This window comes from Hyposmocoma kahamanoa, unplaced genomic scaffold, assembly GCF_003589595.1.
Source record: "Hyposmocoma kahamanoa isolate Upper Pololo Valley unplaced genomic scaffold, ASM358959v1 185, whole genome shotgun sequence".
In the NCBI taxonomy this organism is placed as follows: domain Eukaryota; kingdom Metazoa; phylum Arthropoda; class Insecta; order Lepidoptera; family Cosmopterigidae; genus Hyposmocoma; species Hyposmocoma kahamanoa.
In genome coordinates, this window is record NW_020653715.1 from 993,747 (window position 1) to 1,011,483 (window position 17,737).

The 17,737-nt window shown below is 40.6% G+C and overlaps 1 protein-coding gene across 1 annotated transcript in view; it reads left to right on the forward strand.

The window, feature by feature from the left end:
- The window catches only part of LOC113226238 (ubiquitin carboxyl-terminal hydrolase 32-like), a 57,134-nt gene that overhangs the window by 29,804 nt on the left and 9,593 nt on the right, over positions 1–17,737 (forward strand). Inside the window, 12 exon segments of the mRNA XM_026458799.1 lie at positions 3,950–4,141; positions 4,335–4,486; positions 4,754–4,894; positions 6,236–6,529; positions 7,769–8,000; positions 9,266–9,390; positions 9,662–10,184; positions 10,641–10,755; positions 10,996–11,159; positions 12,204–12,298; positions 15,953–16,068; positions 17,410–17,611. Coding sequence (XP_026314584.1) covers positions 3,950–4,141; positions 4,335–4,486; positions 4,754–4,894; positions 6,236–6,529; positions 7,769–8,000; positions 9,266–9,390; positions 9,662–10,184; positions 10,641–10,755; positions 10,996–11,159; positions 12,204–12,298; positions 15,953–16,068; positions 17,410–17,611 — 2,351 coding nt within the window.

The window sequence follows — 17,737 nt, forward strand, 5'->3', positions numbered from 1 at the left end:
TTTCATTTCTTATCCCTAATGTTTTCTAAAGACTGTCCTGTTATTTTACTTTTTAATTTTGAGCTTTAGGTAGGTATTTTTCTACTAATACAGGTTTGTCGAGTGGTTCTAGTTTAATTTTGCGTCCTATCAATTTCGTTAACACTACTTGTAAAAGTTTATTTGTTTATTAACGTTTCATATAATCAATGATCAACTGTTATAGTATTTTGTCACAAAATATTTAAAAAAAAATGCATATTCGTTTTTATTTTCAATGATAGTTGAGGAAACTGTACTGAGCGGGTTAATTTAATTGATAAATTTATGTCTAATTCTTATTTATTTAAATATAAACGTTACTATTTATATCCACACTTTGTTTTTGTGCCGCTAAATGTGCCGGCGTGTGTAGTATGGTATAGTATTAAAATTGATACGCAGATTGTAAAGGCATGATTTGAATAGAAGATGTTTTCATAATTAACACATTCTACATATGCATTCCAATAAAATAACATAAATAAATCTATCTTGTTTTGGTTATGTCGGTATCTTTACAGTCATGATTGACTTACATTCTTTTTATTATTAAAATTTAGTTTTCCTTTTTTCCACTGCGTCTGCTCCATTATGAGGCAATATCTATGGCATTCTTCTCAGATGTAAAGTTGTTCAGAAGCGACCAATGAGAAGATGCAACATTGAGCCGTCTTAATGGGAAGATTTAGCAGGACTGCGCCATGAATGGCGGGGTATTGTGAAGAGACAAGTCCACGAGTTTGAAGAGCAGCGTAAAACTGAACTCGATGCTAAACGTGACTAGATAAAGGTCCGTCCACCCTCCGCCATTAACCATAATTACCATGGCGGTGTATTCACGTGCCCTCAACGTGTACGAGGACTCGTCGCAACGATTGGCGACATTAGTCATCTTCGAGAGCATCAGCGGCAACCCAACTACGAGTCGAAACGGTCGCTATGATCGAACACGGTCGGATAGAAAAAATAAATGGTTGAGCATTTTGCATGTTTACGATTTTTTCTAAACATGTTCTGATAGTCTAACCACAATTCCCTGTGGTGGAAAATTACTATATGACTTTGAAATACCTATTCACTTTTATCAACAAAAGACACATGTAATTATTTATTGTGAACAAGAACACCAACAACATAATATCGACTCTGGAAATGTAAAACGTTTAACATGCGTTTGGAAAATATTACAGGAGAGCGATTCAAAGTAATTTTTTTTGGAAAAAAAAAACATAACCCTAATTTCATTTGTTATATGGAGAAAACTGTAACTTTATAGCTTTCCATATAACAATGGAATATGTATTACAATATACTAGTAACTTAGGGCTAATCATGAACACATTTCTGATACACCTGCCGATTGAACACAAAATTCAGTGACCATCTACTAAAGACATAGACACGAAAGAGCATTAACAATACACTTAATTAATTAAAACAAAACCAAAAAAACGTCTAACATATCAGCTAATGAGGTCACAAATATAAATTTAATAATATAGTATGAGGTCAGGGCATAGCGGCATAGAACTTGTTGTGAGTGCAGCAAACACGACAACCATTGGCATTCTCAATGACGTCAGACGGAACTGAATGACGAGTGATGTACTGGCGAAGGCCGAGCGGGAAATCTAAATTCCGTCATCCACTGTACCGAATTCGCAACTAGAAACTATGACTCCCTGATACTACTGACCCGCAAATCGGAAGAATGTTACAAATTACGATATATTTTGCACCCGACTAAAACTCTTTTTATCGGATAATGAATTTTACAGTGTAGAGCAGAGGTTCCCAAACCTTTTTGCCTCGTAGACCAAGCGCCAATTTTTTCTGTTTTGCATAAACCCCCTACTTTTCTAATATAGATTATTTTACAAATTTCTAATGTGTTTTTGACAGCTGACATAGTGCTATTCACTTCGATAAGTTTAACTGTATTGTGAGAAACTATACAAACAACCACATGCTATTTTTATACATTTATCAAACTGAATATCTTATTTGTTGTGAAATGTGTAAACAAAGGTAATTTATACGTTTATCATAAAAAAGTATTATGTACATAGATACTATGTGTATAACGACCTGCCTAAATGGGATCCACTCCCGTGGACGCTCATTGGCGTCCGTGCATGTCCTATTTTTTTCGCTGACATAGCCTTTGTAGTTCTGAGTGGTAAACTGCGCGGCGATATAGATCACTTTGAGAATCATCGGTGTAGAGGAAATTCTTTCTACTTTGTTTATTATTGTTTATGTTAGTGACAATCATATTATCGCTAGACATTGTATTTTAAATTGTAATAATGTGACACTGATAATATGAAGTAAATAATTCGTTACGTTCTTGTTTTCTTTTACAAGCCGGTATTAAACGTAAAGTCTGTTCATACTAATTTGCTTTATTCTTGTTTAAACCTCGATTTGTATGTAAATAAAACCACCACGATGTTATCCCAGGTCTCCCGCCCCTACGAGCTTCGCCCGATACGACATTATCTTGTAAATATTACCATTTCATTGAGAGACGTTGCAATTATAAATTACTACATCATGAATGAACTGTGTGTCATAATATTTACATTACACTTGTTTTTTATCTCAATGCAGTTTTTTCGTTCAGTATATACATACATAGTGAGATGGTTTTACATAGGCACTTTACGCATAAAAAAGATAATATGACACAGGGTTAACAGTAATAATAATAAACAATTGACATATAGAAGCATTGACTTACAAATAAATGGACGACGGGTCTAATACAAAAACCACGAAAAAAATGTCCCAAGTCAACCTATTCGAAATTTAAATTTTAATGTCATCGCAGTATCGCGCTGTCAGTAGAACAAATGAAGACTGTCGCGCTCTGTATACGATTTTAGCGCCTTACAAGTGCGGACACTTTTTAGCGCGGACCCGACGTCCATATAATTGTAAGTCAATGTATAGAAGACAATAATTATGAACAAGTGGACTCGCATTAATTCTTCTCGCAAAACATTATACAGTTCTTTAACATGGTCTTCCATCCATCTCCACACATATCACATTAAAGTTTATCAGACAAGAGTGCGTTGATTTGAGCCAGTTTTCTACAGAAAGGGGTCCGTGCATGCCGCACACTGGGACCCGTCCATACAAGGTAGTGCTCAAAAATCAAATTTCAGAATGTTGGCATTTTGTTATCACATCACGCGTAAAAATATTGAGACGCTAACTACTGTCAGTTGTTAAGTGCATCAGCCCAAAGTTTGCTCTTAACGCTAATTAATAATTATTCCGTAACGTACGTGAGTTTATGTGCAACCTTTAGAGATTTATTTCTGACGTTTGATATGAAAATTGATTTAATTGTATTATGTCAGTGACTAAGCATAGGTATGTTAAGTCTCCTAATATTATTATTATTTCATTAAGTTTATCGGTATCTGATATACGACTAATAATCTTTCGCTCTACGCTCTCTAAGGAAATTTAATTTATTTTTACTTAAATTCAACTCTATCCGGCTTGCAAAAAGAGCGATCCAAATTCCAAATTGTGAAGAATGTCTTGACTGTCCATATAAAGATAACAGACTGTACATAAATTTAGAACTGTTCTCTTTTTCTTTAGACTATCTGGTCTAAATAACTTCGTCTCGGTGTTCCTTTGCTTCTTTTTCGTTCGACCCACTCCTTCAATGATACTTTTAAGAAAACTTTCGTGCCTTATCTCACAGACAGACAGATACAAAGGCTTCAAAATTGTAACTTCTTTCTTTTAGTATAAGGTACTAAAAAAAAGGATCATTATATGAGACGTTATATGGTACATAACAGGAAGACAATTTTTAGTATAAATTTGTGTTTAAAAATATGTCTGTCATTCATTATGTATACCGTAGTATTATAATATTTTTACATTTTTCTTTTCTCCCCAGTGCTGGGTTGGCTCCGACGCGAGGTGCAACGCGGCTACGCAGTAGGACAGTTCTGGTACCTCGTAGGCGCGGAGTGGTGGGCCTCGTGGAACGCCTATTGCAGCAGCGGCGCCGCGTCTTGCTGCAGGCCAAATAACCGCCTCATCGATGAAGCTATTGTCTGTGATGAGAGCTTCACTAGCAATTCCACCGGTAAGCTCTTTATAGCTATGCTGTCCTGGTACATCGATTTTTATCCTGCATATCAATACTGGCAAATATTTTTTAATAATCAACCGTCTTGTTTAAGATAAAATTAACTTTATTGTGTTGACCGATCAGATTGTAAAGTATACTTTCAAAATTTTGTGGTCACTTTAAACGCTACGATGACTGTGTACTACAGAATCAATGGGGTCCCTGCTATGGCGAGCAGAAACGGGTTCCGTGGGATCCGCGGGGTCCAGCAGTGGCGTGTCAAGCGCGGTCGCCGGCGGACGGCTGCTGCATCCAGGGCCCGTGGATAACAAGAGACTGCTGGCGCAGAACCTGCTGCAGGTAACCATTGCGGTGGATGAGGAGCATCGGAACGAAATACAGCTAAGCTAGGATCACACATTAGGTATTTGTTTGAAGCATGTCAACGTCGTCACATATACTAAAAAGGATGACTTGGCTTCTGGGAACGCTGGAACTGAAGATATTAAAGACCGAAATAAATGGATGACCTTGGGGCAGGCCCTTTTTCTTTCTAGCTGAATATGAGCAGTGGGAGGGAATTATTCGTGTGCGTAGTTTGAGAAGCTTGTTTGCTGTGTCGCCCAGGTGCCGACGCTGACGGGCGAAGGCGGCCACCTGCGCCGGGACATCACCCTGGCACAGCATAGGGACTTCGAGCTGGTCCCCGACGCGCTCTGGAGGGCGCTGGCCCTGTGGTACGGAGGACCAGACCCCCTGCCCAGACAGGTTCGTCTTATTGTTAGTTGCTTAGGATTTAATTTACGTTGTAAGTGTTATATTATCAATTACGATATGTATTACAAATATCGTAGATAGAAAAAAACGTGAAAGAGTTAAGTGGGTCACTACCGAGGATTTTTATCATCAAGTACCCTAACTTTTGGTATAAAATTTTTGTTTCATTATAGTTTTACACTCCAAACAGTAAATGTTGCATATTAGTAGGATTTTTGTTATAGACGCGTATGAGTTTACATTTGTGAAGATATTCTATAGTCTGTCACTATTTTTCATGAAAAACTTACTACTACAACACCGTAATAACCAATTTACGTAATAACAACGCATGCGAAGGCTGTCGGCACTGGCCGGACGCCATCGCCTCGTCGCCTCCCGCTCTTCGTACCGCAAGATGGCGGTTTTTTTTTATTATAAACTGATGTGTAACAATAAAATTGCCTCCGTGGCCGAACGGTTACCATGCCGGACTGCCACGCAGAGGTGCCAGGTTCGATTCCCGGGTCGGGAGAAATGTTTGTATGGCTTACATTTATTTCTCTCGTGAGTTTGGGTGTAATTTGTGGTTGTCTATGTGTGTGTCCATGGCACCCGCGACACAAGGTTTCCCTAGTGCGGGGCTATGTTGAGTGTGTGCGTTATTTATTTATTTATTTAAATTGCGTAATAATTTCAATATTCAATGATTATGTGTTTTCAACGTTATTGGAGTTTTACACTACGCATTTAAAGATAAATTACATTTTCATAGATGTACTACGATATTAGAATTAACAATTTGGACTGCTGCATGTCTTTAGACTTCTATCTCGAGACTCTAATAGCACATATTTACAGGTCTAATATTTTATCGTCGCGCCGATGACGCGCGTAAACGCGATTCAAACGACGCAATCGCAGCGAGTAAATTTTGCACACATTCACAAATCAGTCACGCCGTAAACGCCCGTCATCTGCGCCGCAGACGCACAGTCGCGCATTTTGATAAGAGATAGTTTTAATTTTAGTTTCGTTTGTTAATTTTAGATGGTTTTTGAAATGAAGCAACTACTTGTAATTGTAAATGTAAACTCCAGTGGAGTATTATGAGCTTTTTGGTTGCAACGCAATGTTTGCACGCGTTTGAATCCTTTCACGAGACTCCACGGCGCGCGTTTGCGGCGTTGTCGGCGCGTTAAAATGTTAAAATACGTTGTGTGCTCTTAATGTCGGCGGCATAACACTAATGCGAAATACCACACGTCATAAAACTGTCGAAAGTAGCTAAAGCAAATCGATCTGGCGGCCTGAATTGCGCTTGACTTTATTATTACGTTTTTTTTGTTCCAGGTCGTAAGGCCACCGAACTCTGACGTAGAACTGGAGCTTTATCCGCTACATTTGAAAATACTACGACACGTCGCCAGTCCACAGAGTAACTTATAATTCTTTTTTGATATTTTGCATTATGTGAGTTTGAAAATGGTAAAACTCATTGTACGTTTGTTCCAAGGGATGAGCGCCGTGGCTTCTGTGGGCGGCGCAGGCGTGTCCATGTACAGCAGTGTGCCGTTGGCGCCGCAACCTCCCGAGAGACAGCTGGCATATACCGCTGCTTTCTCGAGACTTGCCACCGTTAAACAGGTGACCATTGTGTCCACACTTTATAACAATTTGGTCATTTTAAAATCATCTTTAGGCTCTTCTCACAAGCGTCGTCGTAACGCGGCTGCAATAAAAAGCGTTGTTGTTGTGACTCGGTAACTTGGTCATAGAAAGAATTGACATTACTAAAATAACGGTACATATTTATAGAGTAAATCCAAAGATTAACTTGGAGGTCTAAAGGGCTAATACAAAAGTAGCAAGCGTAAATTAGCGTGTATGTAAAGTCTGTAGCGTAGCATAATAAGGTACGCGGTGGAACTCCTTCGCACGGAGCGTAGGGTTGTCACATTATTGTTTTAGTTCTGGTTGTAAATATGATTAGAAAAAAAAAGTAGTTTTGACTATTATACAATAGAAAATTAAATATTAGTTTGTACATGCATAACGTAAAAAAATAGTATTGGACTGTATATTAAGATGTGCGCCATAATGGAAACATGTTGGGAAGTGAAACGAGTTTAATTTGAAGTCGGTAAAAATACAATATAGAAAATGAAGTGAACCGGACAGCGTAGAAGAAGTATGCAGATGCCAAAATGTTGGAAACAAAGACTGGCGAAAATTAATACGATTTAAGATATTTTATAAAAGGAATGTTAAAAAAATTATAATTATAAAGGAGGTCGCGTCACTGCTGATCGCCAACAAATAGTTTCGGCGATTACGGCTATGACAGGCTACGTTATTATTGGTATGTAACGAGGTTGGCACGATTAAATCATAATTTAAATCGTGGTTTAAATCATCATTGAAAAAATCATTGGATTTAAACATAAAAATCATTGGGTTTAATCAAATGTGTTAAATTTTATTTTCTTTCACAGAAATCAACATAAAATCAGACAATTACATTTTAAAGGCTACGATCTGAGAAATCAATGGCATTCTCAAAAGTATAAAACACTCTTTCCACAGCAGCTGCAGAAACGATCGCTCCGAACAATTGTTTAACATCGGAAAAATCTTCGACTGTTCCTCTTCACTAAATATGTTTTTCAGTGACCAGTCTAGTGGCATCACATTGGTAATTTTTATCTACTACGTGATTAATAAACCCTTTACATGACTACGTTTTGCGTAACAATATAGTTAAACTGTATGATAAAATGGTAAAATCCGAAAAATCATGATTTTTCCGACCCCGGTACGCAAAGTAAAGTAGCTTGTTACATTCGTACGAGGGCGAGGCACCTAACGGCGCGACGAACCCGGCAGGTGGCGGACTTCCTGTGCCAGGCGCTGGCGCTGGCGCGCGAGGACGTGCGCCTGTGGGCCGTGGGCGGCGCGGGCGCGGGGGGCGCGGGCGCGGGCGGCGAGCTGCTGGACGACGAGCGGCCCACGCTGCACGAGCTGCGCCTGGACGAGCGCTCGCGCCTGCTGCTGGAGCTGCGCAACGCCGACCTCACCTGGCCGGAGGAGATCGGCGCGCTCAGGTGCGCCTCTCCCTCCCTCGCCCCGCAGCCTGCCGACGGGCCTTGTATGTCGGCTCTGCGCTCAGATCGCAGACTAGACAGCTGAAGTAGTACAGCGCCAACCGCCGGCCTGCGTGTCCGTCTCCGTACATTCCAAACGTGTTCTCTATTTATTGTGACAAAGATAATGTCTCCAACTACGGGGGCTGTTCCATTCGGCGGTGTGGGAGAATCGGCAAAACGTCTAATATATTAAATTATGTAATTTTTCTATTTTCGACCGTTATAGCAATGCTCAAGTTAAGCTGGCCGATTTGAAGTGAAACAATTGACGACACCCGTAAATTGTTTCTAATTCGGGCTGGCCAATCACAGCGCAGTTGTCACAGTAATGATTTGGCAAAACAGTTTTCAAACAAATTAAATAATATTTCGTCTCTATTTCTATTTATATATATTTGATGATTCCGCTTAACAGTCAAAGTGTTGAATCGATCACTTTTGTAAAAAATATATAGCAATTAGTATCTGGTGTGAAAACACAATATCTAAAAATTTTCATGATACAAAAGAAACAAAGTTACTCGAATTCAATAGGTACTTTGTGAAGTAGTTATTTATACCAATGACTTTATTTATATCGACTGAAACTGAAAAAAAATAATTCTAAAATAAAGCCAGTGTCCTTGCCGCGCGACACCAGCAAATTGAATCGGAATGAAGTGCGGGACAAATTTTGGAGCTGAGGCAGTACCAATTCTTAATTCTAAACTCGATAATCTTCATGTGGGACTAAATTGGTAAAAAAAGACTTGTCAGTCGGTGTTTTACGAAATACCTATAGTTTAAAAAAACGATCTGATGAAAAAATGTTGATGATTTTATTACCTTATTTTAATAGAAAGGATAAGCCGTGTGAAGAGATATTGTTCATCGGTGCAAATAATATTTTGTGTGTGGTGAAGAAACAGTATAACAATGACTGCTGTTGGCAATTGAGGATTTTCTTTTGTAATATCAAGTGACAGAACGAAGAAGTCATGCACCTGATGCTAAGCTCCTGTCTTGCCATAACAATTGCAGTGCCACTCAGAGATAAAACCGCAAAGGTCTGAGGAATATAACTGTTGTGTCCGTTACCATTAGGCATAAGTTGACAAGTCCCATGTGCTAATGATTTCATCACCACCTTTGAAACCGGAATACCGGTAATTGAGTGTTTTTATGTGTAACTCGAAAAGCACAATTTGAGGGGGACCAAGGTCACAGCGAAAGAGCGTGTATCCGAATTGGCGTGTCCGCAGCCTGACCAGCGGCGGCCGGGCGCTGTCGCGGCGCGAGACGCTGGTGGCGCCCAACGTGCCCGGCGCCACGGGGCTGCACAACCTCGGCAACACCTGCTTCATGAACGCCGCGCTGCAGTCGGTCGGTGCCACGTTTTTACCTTTTTTGTGAAGTATTTTTTATTGCACATTAGAAGTTACAATAATGACGTACATGAGGAGGTTGGTATTTACAAATAAATACAGAACGTTATTTCTGTCACGTGTACCAATGGCGGGTCGCGGAACCGTTTCCGTGTTGACAAAATGCTTTTCCTCGAGTCTTTCACATTCGACGTTGTCACTTGTCGCGAAGTTTCGTCCAACGTCGTTCTCGTCCACTGCGCGACGCGGCCCTGACCTGTCGCCCGCAGGTGTGGAACACGGGCCCGCTGACGCGCTACTTCAACGCCGGCATGCACCTGTACGAGGTGAACCGCGGCAACCCGCTGGGCACGGCGGGCGCGCTGGCGCTGCGCTACGGCGAGCTGTGCAAGGAGGTGTGGTCGTGCCGCGCGCGCTCCGTGGCGCCGCTGCGCGTGCGCTGGTGCGTGTCGCGCCACGCGCGCCACCTGGGCGCCGGCCAGCAGCACGACGCGCAGGAGCTGCTGGCCTGGCTGCTGGACTCGCTGCACGAGGACCTGAACCGCGCGCGGCCGCCGCCCGCCGCCGCCGCCGCCCCCGACTCGGCCGGCCGGCCCGACCGCGACGTGGCGGCCGAGGCCTGGGCGCAGCACGCGGCGCGCAACGACTCCGTGGTCACCGACCTGTTCTACGGCCAGCTCAAGTCCAAGGTGCGCTGCGAGGCCTGCGGCAAGGAGTCCGTGCGCTTCGACGCCTTCAACATGCTGAGCCTGCCGCTGCCCGTCGAGTCCTACGTGCGCTGCGAGGTCCGCGGTGAGTGCCACCGACGCGGACCTCCCGCTTTGTGCACTGGGGCGGGACGCCGTGAGAGACGCCCCGACGCACCTGCGCTTGGATCCGACCGCTGACCCCACGAGTCGCAGGCTTCGGTAGCCCGTGCCGACCCGATACATGCCAGCGACAGACCACAGTACAAACGTGAATCAGGCTAATGTTTGCACGTGGCTAATTTACACTCGTAGAACATGCACGATGCATACAACATTAAAGTTGCTTCTGTGTTATTCCACCTTGCCTATGCACGTCGTAACGTTAAACAGTACACACAGAGACTTATTAATTGTTTGTCTCGTGGCGTACATTCACTTACACAGCCACACCTTTAGTTTAAACTAAACTGAGTATACACACGACACAAACAAAATACGACTAAAGTCCGTTTCACCAAATGACGCTCCTATATACAAAGCTCGGCTGTTTCTTTTCCAGTGATGCTCCTGGACGGTTCGGTGCCGGTGAAGTACGGCGTGCGAGTCAATTCGGAGGGCACGTACGCGGACTTGAAGAAAAGACTTTCAGAATTATGTGGCCTCTCACCTGAAACGTAAGTATATTTCTTGCCACAGAACAACGCGTAAAAATCCACATAATCTACGCTAATGTTTTGTCTTTCGACTCATTTCATACGGCATAGTTAGTAGCTCTACAGAGCAGTAGCCTAGGTATGGCAGCAAACGCTGGTTCAAGTCAAATCGGACCGAATGAAAAAATTTTTGACAAAAATTGTTTACGAAAGAGTCCGATCGACGACCCGAGAGACCGTGCATAACAGACCCGTCCGCAGCATGCTGCTGGTGGAGCTGTCGGGCGCCACGTTCCTGCGCGTGTTCGAGGACGGCGCCAAGATCTCGGCGACGTCGGCCGCGGAGCTGTACGCCTACGAGACGCCGCTGGAGGGCGCCGACTCCGACGCCTCCGACCTCGACGACGTGGACCACGACGACCAAGGTTCGGCTCGCCCTTCTTCAATTTCATGTTTTATGTTGTCATAATTGATAATTGGTATGATAATTTAATGACGTATGGAACATTTTGCCTTACGACAAGATGTTTCAAATTTGAAATTTCCACTGTCGATATAACAATTTTGTTGATGTAACGAATTTTAAAATGTCGTAAGAGACATTTTGAGATAAGGAGACATTTTGTCGTACAGAACAATGTCTCTTACTACATTTTAAATATCTACCGTCAACATGATGATAATCAATTAATGTTGTGAATCCGTTTCCATTGAAATTTTCCTCAAAGTGCATTAATGTTATGAAGGACTATATGAGGTAAATTCTTGACCGATTTGCGCGCGAGCAGCAACACCGTCGCAATACTTCTTAAAAAGCTAAGTTTCTTATTAACACAATGGTCTTCTTGGTCTGCGAGGCACTTAATAAAATTGTCGTAGTCCCCATAGACCGAGACACTAGCACGTTTGTGTAAACGAGAAAGCACTAGTTTGAAAACAATTCCGTGGTTTGATTCTCATTCATATAATATAGTATTTCTGCCGCCAAGCCGTAATGTCATTTACAGTGTTCTGGTTTTGGAGGATAAAGGTCTCAGGACGACGGGCACAATGGCAGTGCCCCTGCCTTTGTGTTTTAAAGCTCTAAGTGACACTGCAACTGTCATGACAGGTGTGTCACTTGCCATCAGGCGCACGACTTGTTCGTTCCGTGTTGGTATCATAAAAAAAAGAATGTAACAAGTTAATTACTCTTCCCTAGACTCATGGTTTTTCCTTTGTAGAAAATGTCTCATTGTAAATTCGGGCTAGTTTTTGACGAAAATTTCGAGCCCATGGAACTTTACAGAACTAGATTTGACCAATCAGTTGAAATATGAGATTTTAGACCTCGTTCAGATATGTGAAAGTTCGTTTGCATGCTGCTCGCTCGCAACGCGGTCCACTCAACCCGCTGTCGTTTCGTTAATGGAGGAAAGGGACGGAGATATGAGTAACGATAGTGTGGCCTCAAGTGTGGGTTGTCGCAGAGTGGAGCGGCTCCGGCGCCGGCGGGTGGGCCGAGGTGAGTGTGGGGCGGACTCAGACCTCCTCGCTCTGCATGCCCGCACTCTTCTGCTTCAAGGTCAGCACCACACTCGCCGCTCGCACACACGATACGAACACCTCGACAGAAACACTCCTTTCAAACATTCATGTTCCGACGCCCTTTTTGCGCGCCGCCCGGCTCTCGAACACCTACACCGACCGAGCGCGGCTAGTGTGCGACTGTTTCGCTCTAGGCACAGAAATATTCTTAACGCCTAAAGAGTGCTAAAGTAAACGGTAACCCCGTTTGTTCCATTTCTGTAAACACGAACATTCCAAATTATCTAATTACATACCTTGTGTAAACAAACCTGAAATTGTGTTCGTCCAATGACACTTATTTGGCACTCCAACTGGAATTAAAAACAAAACTAAAAAAAGCGATTTAACAACAGTTTTAACTATACATAATCATATTGGTGAAGGTGCACCTGAAATATTAACAAAGACGTAACTTTTACTAAAACAATTACATTCATTGTAAATAATAGTGTAAATAACTGTAAAATTGTAAATGTGCAAATTAACTTGTGTTTTATATTTAAAAAGTTTTATTCCAAATTCCAACAGAGCCCATCATTCACATACAATTTGATAACAGCAAGAAAGGTAAATCAATTCTTTTATAGGAAAATTTAAATTTTCTATCAGAATATCAAAACTTTACAATTTTCGTAGATATTCATATTTTTTGTAAAATTGTAAAAGTTACCAAACTGGCATTCCTGATGACGGATTGGTAACAAAAGGGAAAAATTCAATAGTATTAACTTGTTATTAGATGTAGTGTATTAAAAGCTACACTGTCGGGCGCCGGATACCGTACTATTGAAGTCCCAATTTTACGAAAAATATAATTTCAAGTAAAACCAAACGTAGTTCGCATTACCCTCACAAACCACCGTCATTCATTGTGTGTCGCATTAAAATATAGACAAGGATTTATCGAATGTGTCTAGGAAAGGTTGCAACTGGTGCAACACTAGCGTCGTGTTTTCTAGTGGTGACTTCAGATCTGTCAGTAACGCATGCAGTACAAAGATGGGCACTGGTTTTTGTGCGATTTCAATCCATTTCTGTCCAAAATTTTGAGCAGAAACGGCGAATACGCAATATACTAATTACTAATTTCGATGGTTACCTATCAGTAGCGCGAAATGACATTGGCCAGAAATAGCGTTAGGTCGAAATTTCATTACCTCGAAAGTATTTTTGAGAGGAAAATGTTTTTCTTTTAAACCTAACTTAACATAACCGAACCTAATCGTGTCTTTGCGATAAACATTCAACATAAGAACAACCGTTTCGTTATAATTCGGTTTTCGGTGTAATGAAAATTCGAACAACACGTTATTTCGGACAAAACTTTTTCGACTTTGTGATAGGTTACCAATTTCGATGTAAAAAACTTTTTTAGATGAAAAGGTGGCAACTCCACACAATACTTACCTTGCAATCCTATAGATTCTCACAACTAAGGATGCATAGATTTTTACAAAAGTCGGTTCAAGTGCATACGACGTAACGATTTATTTCAATGCGATCTTCAAGCGAACCGGCTCAATAGAAAGGCAAAATAATCGAATCGTCTAGATCAGACAGTAATAAACATTTTGTAATAATATCATTAAATTTGAACGAAATTCTATTTTCAACAAATATTTAGTAATTATAATTATTAATACAAAGATCGAACACTCAGAAAAAACACTCAAAATTCCTTCGATCCGGTCGGATTCGAACCGACGTCTTCTTGCATACCGTGCCAGACGCTATACCAACTTAGCCACGGAACGAACCAACGGACCTCACGAATTTTTCTATGTGCTTGCGTCGTGTCTTTGTACTTGGTCTTTCAACGACTTTTTAGTCGTAGCGCCATCTATGAGAAATCTATGACAGATTTATCACCCAGTTACTACCTTTACAGCTACCTACCTACCTAGTGTTCGATCTTTGTATTAATAATTATAACAAATATTTAGTAGTAAATAGTTTTTGGCCCTCGATTTTAGGCATTCATGGGTATTTAGTCGATATAAACCTGGCATGAAGAAAGCGTCAGGTTAAAACCGAGGCACTTGCTCATCTCGGACGCAATACGATTCTCTTACACCTACCAAGAAATTACATAATAAAATGCCAAGGTTAAATAAACCTGCACACACAGTTTGCACTGTGTTTGCCTAACAGTTTGCCTATCCTAATTACACGTGTTACAATTGACGTCACATTGTCATTGTCTATTTAAAAAAATACAAATACTTTGTTTTTCTGCCGCCAAGCAGAAATGTCCCCGTTACTGTGCTCCGGTTTTGAATGGTAAGGGTGCTGGTGAAATTACAAGCACATGGGACTTGTCAACTTATGGCTCAGGGTGGCGGGTGCAGTGGCCGGCCCCTTAGATCTTTGCGATTTAAAGCTCTAAGTGGCACTGCGACTGTTATGGACAGGCGTGTAGCTAACCATCAGGCACAGGACTTGATCGTCCCGTCACTTGATATTATAAAAAAAAACACTGTATAAACATTTGTTCTGTTTCCTGCTTCATTGTCTCTGGTCGGAGTTTTCTTAATACGATTGAAATTCTATACATCTTAACTCAATACGAAATTTATAAAAGTACTGCATTTGATGCGTCCAGTTTTAGAGATCTGCAGTTACCTAAAAGACACTATGCTACACTATTAGAGACCGACTACACGACCGAACTGTATCGCCAGCAAACTTGTTCAAGTCATGCACACGTTTGTATATTACCCCCTTTTAATTAATAGTTTTGATGGAACAGCATTTTAAATAATGCGATTCAGAGTTTTATATATATATTTAGAATATTCTATGTTATGAAGTGACTAAAATACAGTGGTAGCGGAAGAGCTCCTTGTGAAAGCGTTCTTTCAGGAAAGTATTAATGTGTAAGCATTACTGCGTTCCGGTTTTGAAGCCTACGCATGTACGTAAAAATGAATGAATACAAAATATTGTCAAAATACAAGACAATTGATTTACAATTTCCTGTTAAAATTACATATTTAAGCACTAACACAAAATACATTTCTTGTACTTGTTTTGAAATGACTTGCGCTAGTTTAACGCGTTAAAACTCGACCGTGTAGCCAGGCCATTACTTCCAAACTTAGACACATATAAAATCCTTGTTCTATAGCTACAACTTGTAAGCTAAATGTAGGTTACACTCAAGCTACGGTCACGTCTATGTTTTTGTGTACGTCACTATATCTGGTTCATACATCTTTTTTCTATTTGTTTCCATTTTTACTTTTTCTTGGTTTTTATTGTTACTAGATTATGTAGATAAGTTTTAGATGTACCATGATGACTTTCATTTATTTTTTAAGTTTTTTTATGACTTCCTTGTAATAAGCAGTAATGGATAAAATACCTTTGAAAATGTTACAATAGACCATCATTCTTAATGTACAAGCAGTTTGTTTAGAAAACTATTATTCCCTGTCTGTTAGTTTCCTTGATAAATCACCCTGAAAAGAGAGGCATGTCAGAAATGGACCAAGTTAGGGCTCGTAGCCTCTGCCTACACGACATCCCTAACTTTAGCCGCAATAGCTATCAGCACCTCGTAGAATATCCCCCGTAAATGTATGAACCAGGCAAAGATAAAAGCGAGTACAAGTAGCGAGTTAATAACGAATGCGGTTGGTGATTGCAGCGGTCGCGATCCGAAATTCTTATGTCGCAGAGCCCACCCAGCTTCCAACCACACGGCGCCTTCGCTGGCGACTATCGGAGCAACACGCTGCCCAAGGACTTGTCGGAACTCAAAAGGTGACAAACTCTTACGGTTTCGCGTAGAAGAAACTATATTTATATTATTATACTCGGTGATGGAATTAGAGATCAGAAAACCAACGTGTTGTCATTATAAACAATATTTTAAGGATCGTGTAAATAAGGTCTGTAAGTAAGGTCTAAAAAATGCATATTTTTTATACATTTTGTTGATCTGCATTCTCGTCATATTTAAGGAATTGATAATAATTTACTAATTATTTACATTAATTAGAAAAGTTGACTGAAAAAAGTTTTTTCTTGCTTGTCATGCCATAAGTGTAGTCTCGAACTGCACTTGATGGTAATGCAGGGTCTGGTGTACCTGGTAGCGGTTTTTTTTTTGCACTAACTCTTGTTTGCATACCAAACCACGTGGCATTTCGTGAGAAACTATATTAGAACGTATGTGGGATGTCAGCGGAACGTAGACGTAATACGGGAGGCAAGGTCGACTGATCTACCAATCGCGCGCTCGATACGATACTCCCCCGCCGTCGCCACCCGCACCCCACCACCAAATATATCTAAAAATCAATCTTTTCTGCGCATAGGCCATTGTTCAAATGGTTGCCAGTACCTGTAGCAAGTGCCGTGCAAGTCAATGACCTTTGGACCAAGGATGTTTACCGCAATTAAATAAAAAATAAGACGAATTTTTTTTCCATTAATTTTTTAGTGATTTGGGTTCAGTTTCGGATATAGAATGACTTGTGTACATATGGCGAGAATACAAATCAACACATTGTATTGCTTAAATTTTGTGGATATACAAATAAAATATTATCAAAACGTTATTTGTTTTAAAATGCTTGATGCTTATAATAATTACGTTAAAGATTCTTGTGCTAAAAGTTTTTACGATAATGGCAAAGTTTGGTTTATTACGTGTCATTTTATAATACTTTGAAAAGTGATCGTCAGTTTACGGAATAAGGAGAATAATAATTATGTAATATAGTAAATTATAGTACACAATAGTGTATATATAGTAATCAAGATAATTAATGAAGCTTGATAGAATTAAACTAACAAGGCCAGGTGTACAATAATACAAGAACGGTCAATATGGATTCTTAATAACTAATAAACGCAAATTAAAGCATAATAATATGGTAAATGACAAATTCATTAATAAATATAATAAGTAGTATTCACAAACAAAATATCCAATGAGCCACCAACCACAATACAAACCTCTGACTGCCCTTTTTATTTAAATGGTTTGTGGTAAGACGTGAGTCCTTAAGGTCAAAGAAATCAGCGGGATTCACCCGTTTATCTGGTTTGAAGTTTATTGTTTGATGAATTAATTTGTTTTGGTTCGACTATTTTCAGAGCGGAAACCAACGGCAAGAGTTCACCGACCCTGAGCGTGAAGTCTCTCAACTTAAAGCCGGCGAGTCCTCGCCTAGGCAAGGTCAAGTTTAGCTCATCACCTTCCAACATGAATCAGCTGAACGAGCACCCGCCCATCGGGAAGATACATTACTTGGTTGCTGTGCATCGGTTAGTATTGATTTTTTCATCACACTTGCACGTAAATAATATGATTGCATGCAGGTTACACAACTCTCGGGTCTTTTTTCTTCACATTACACGACCATGGTAGAACAGAAGAGACTAAATGTGGCGAAGACTGAGTACATGGTCTGCAACGCTACAG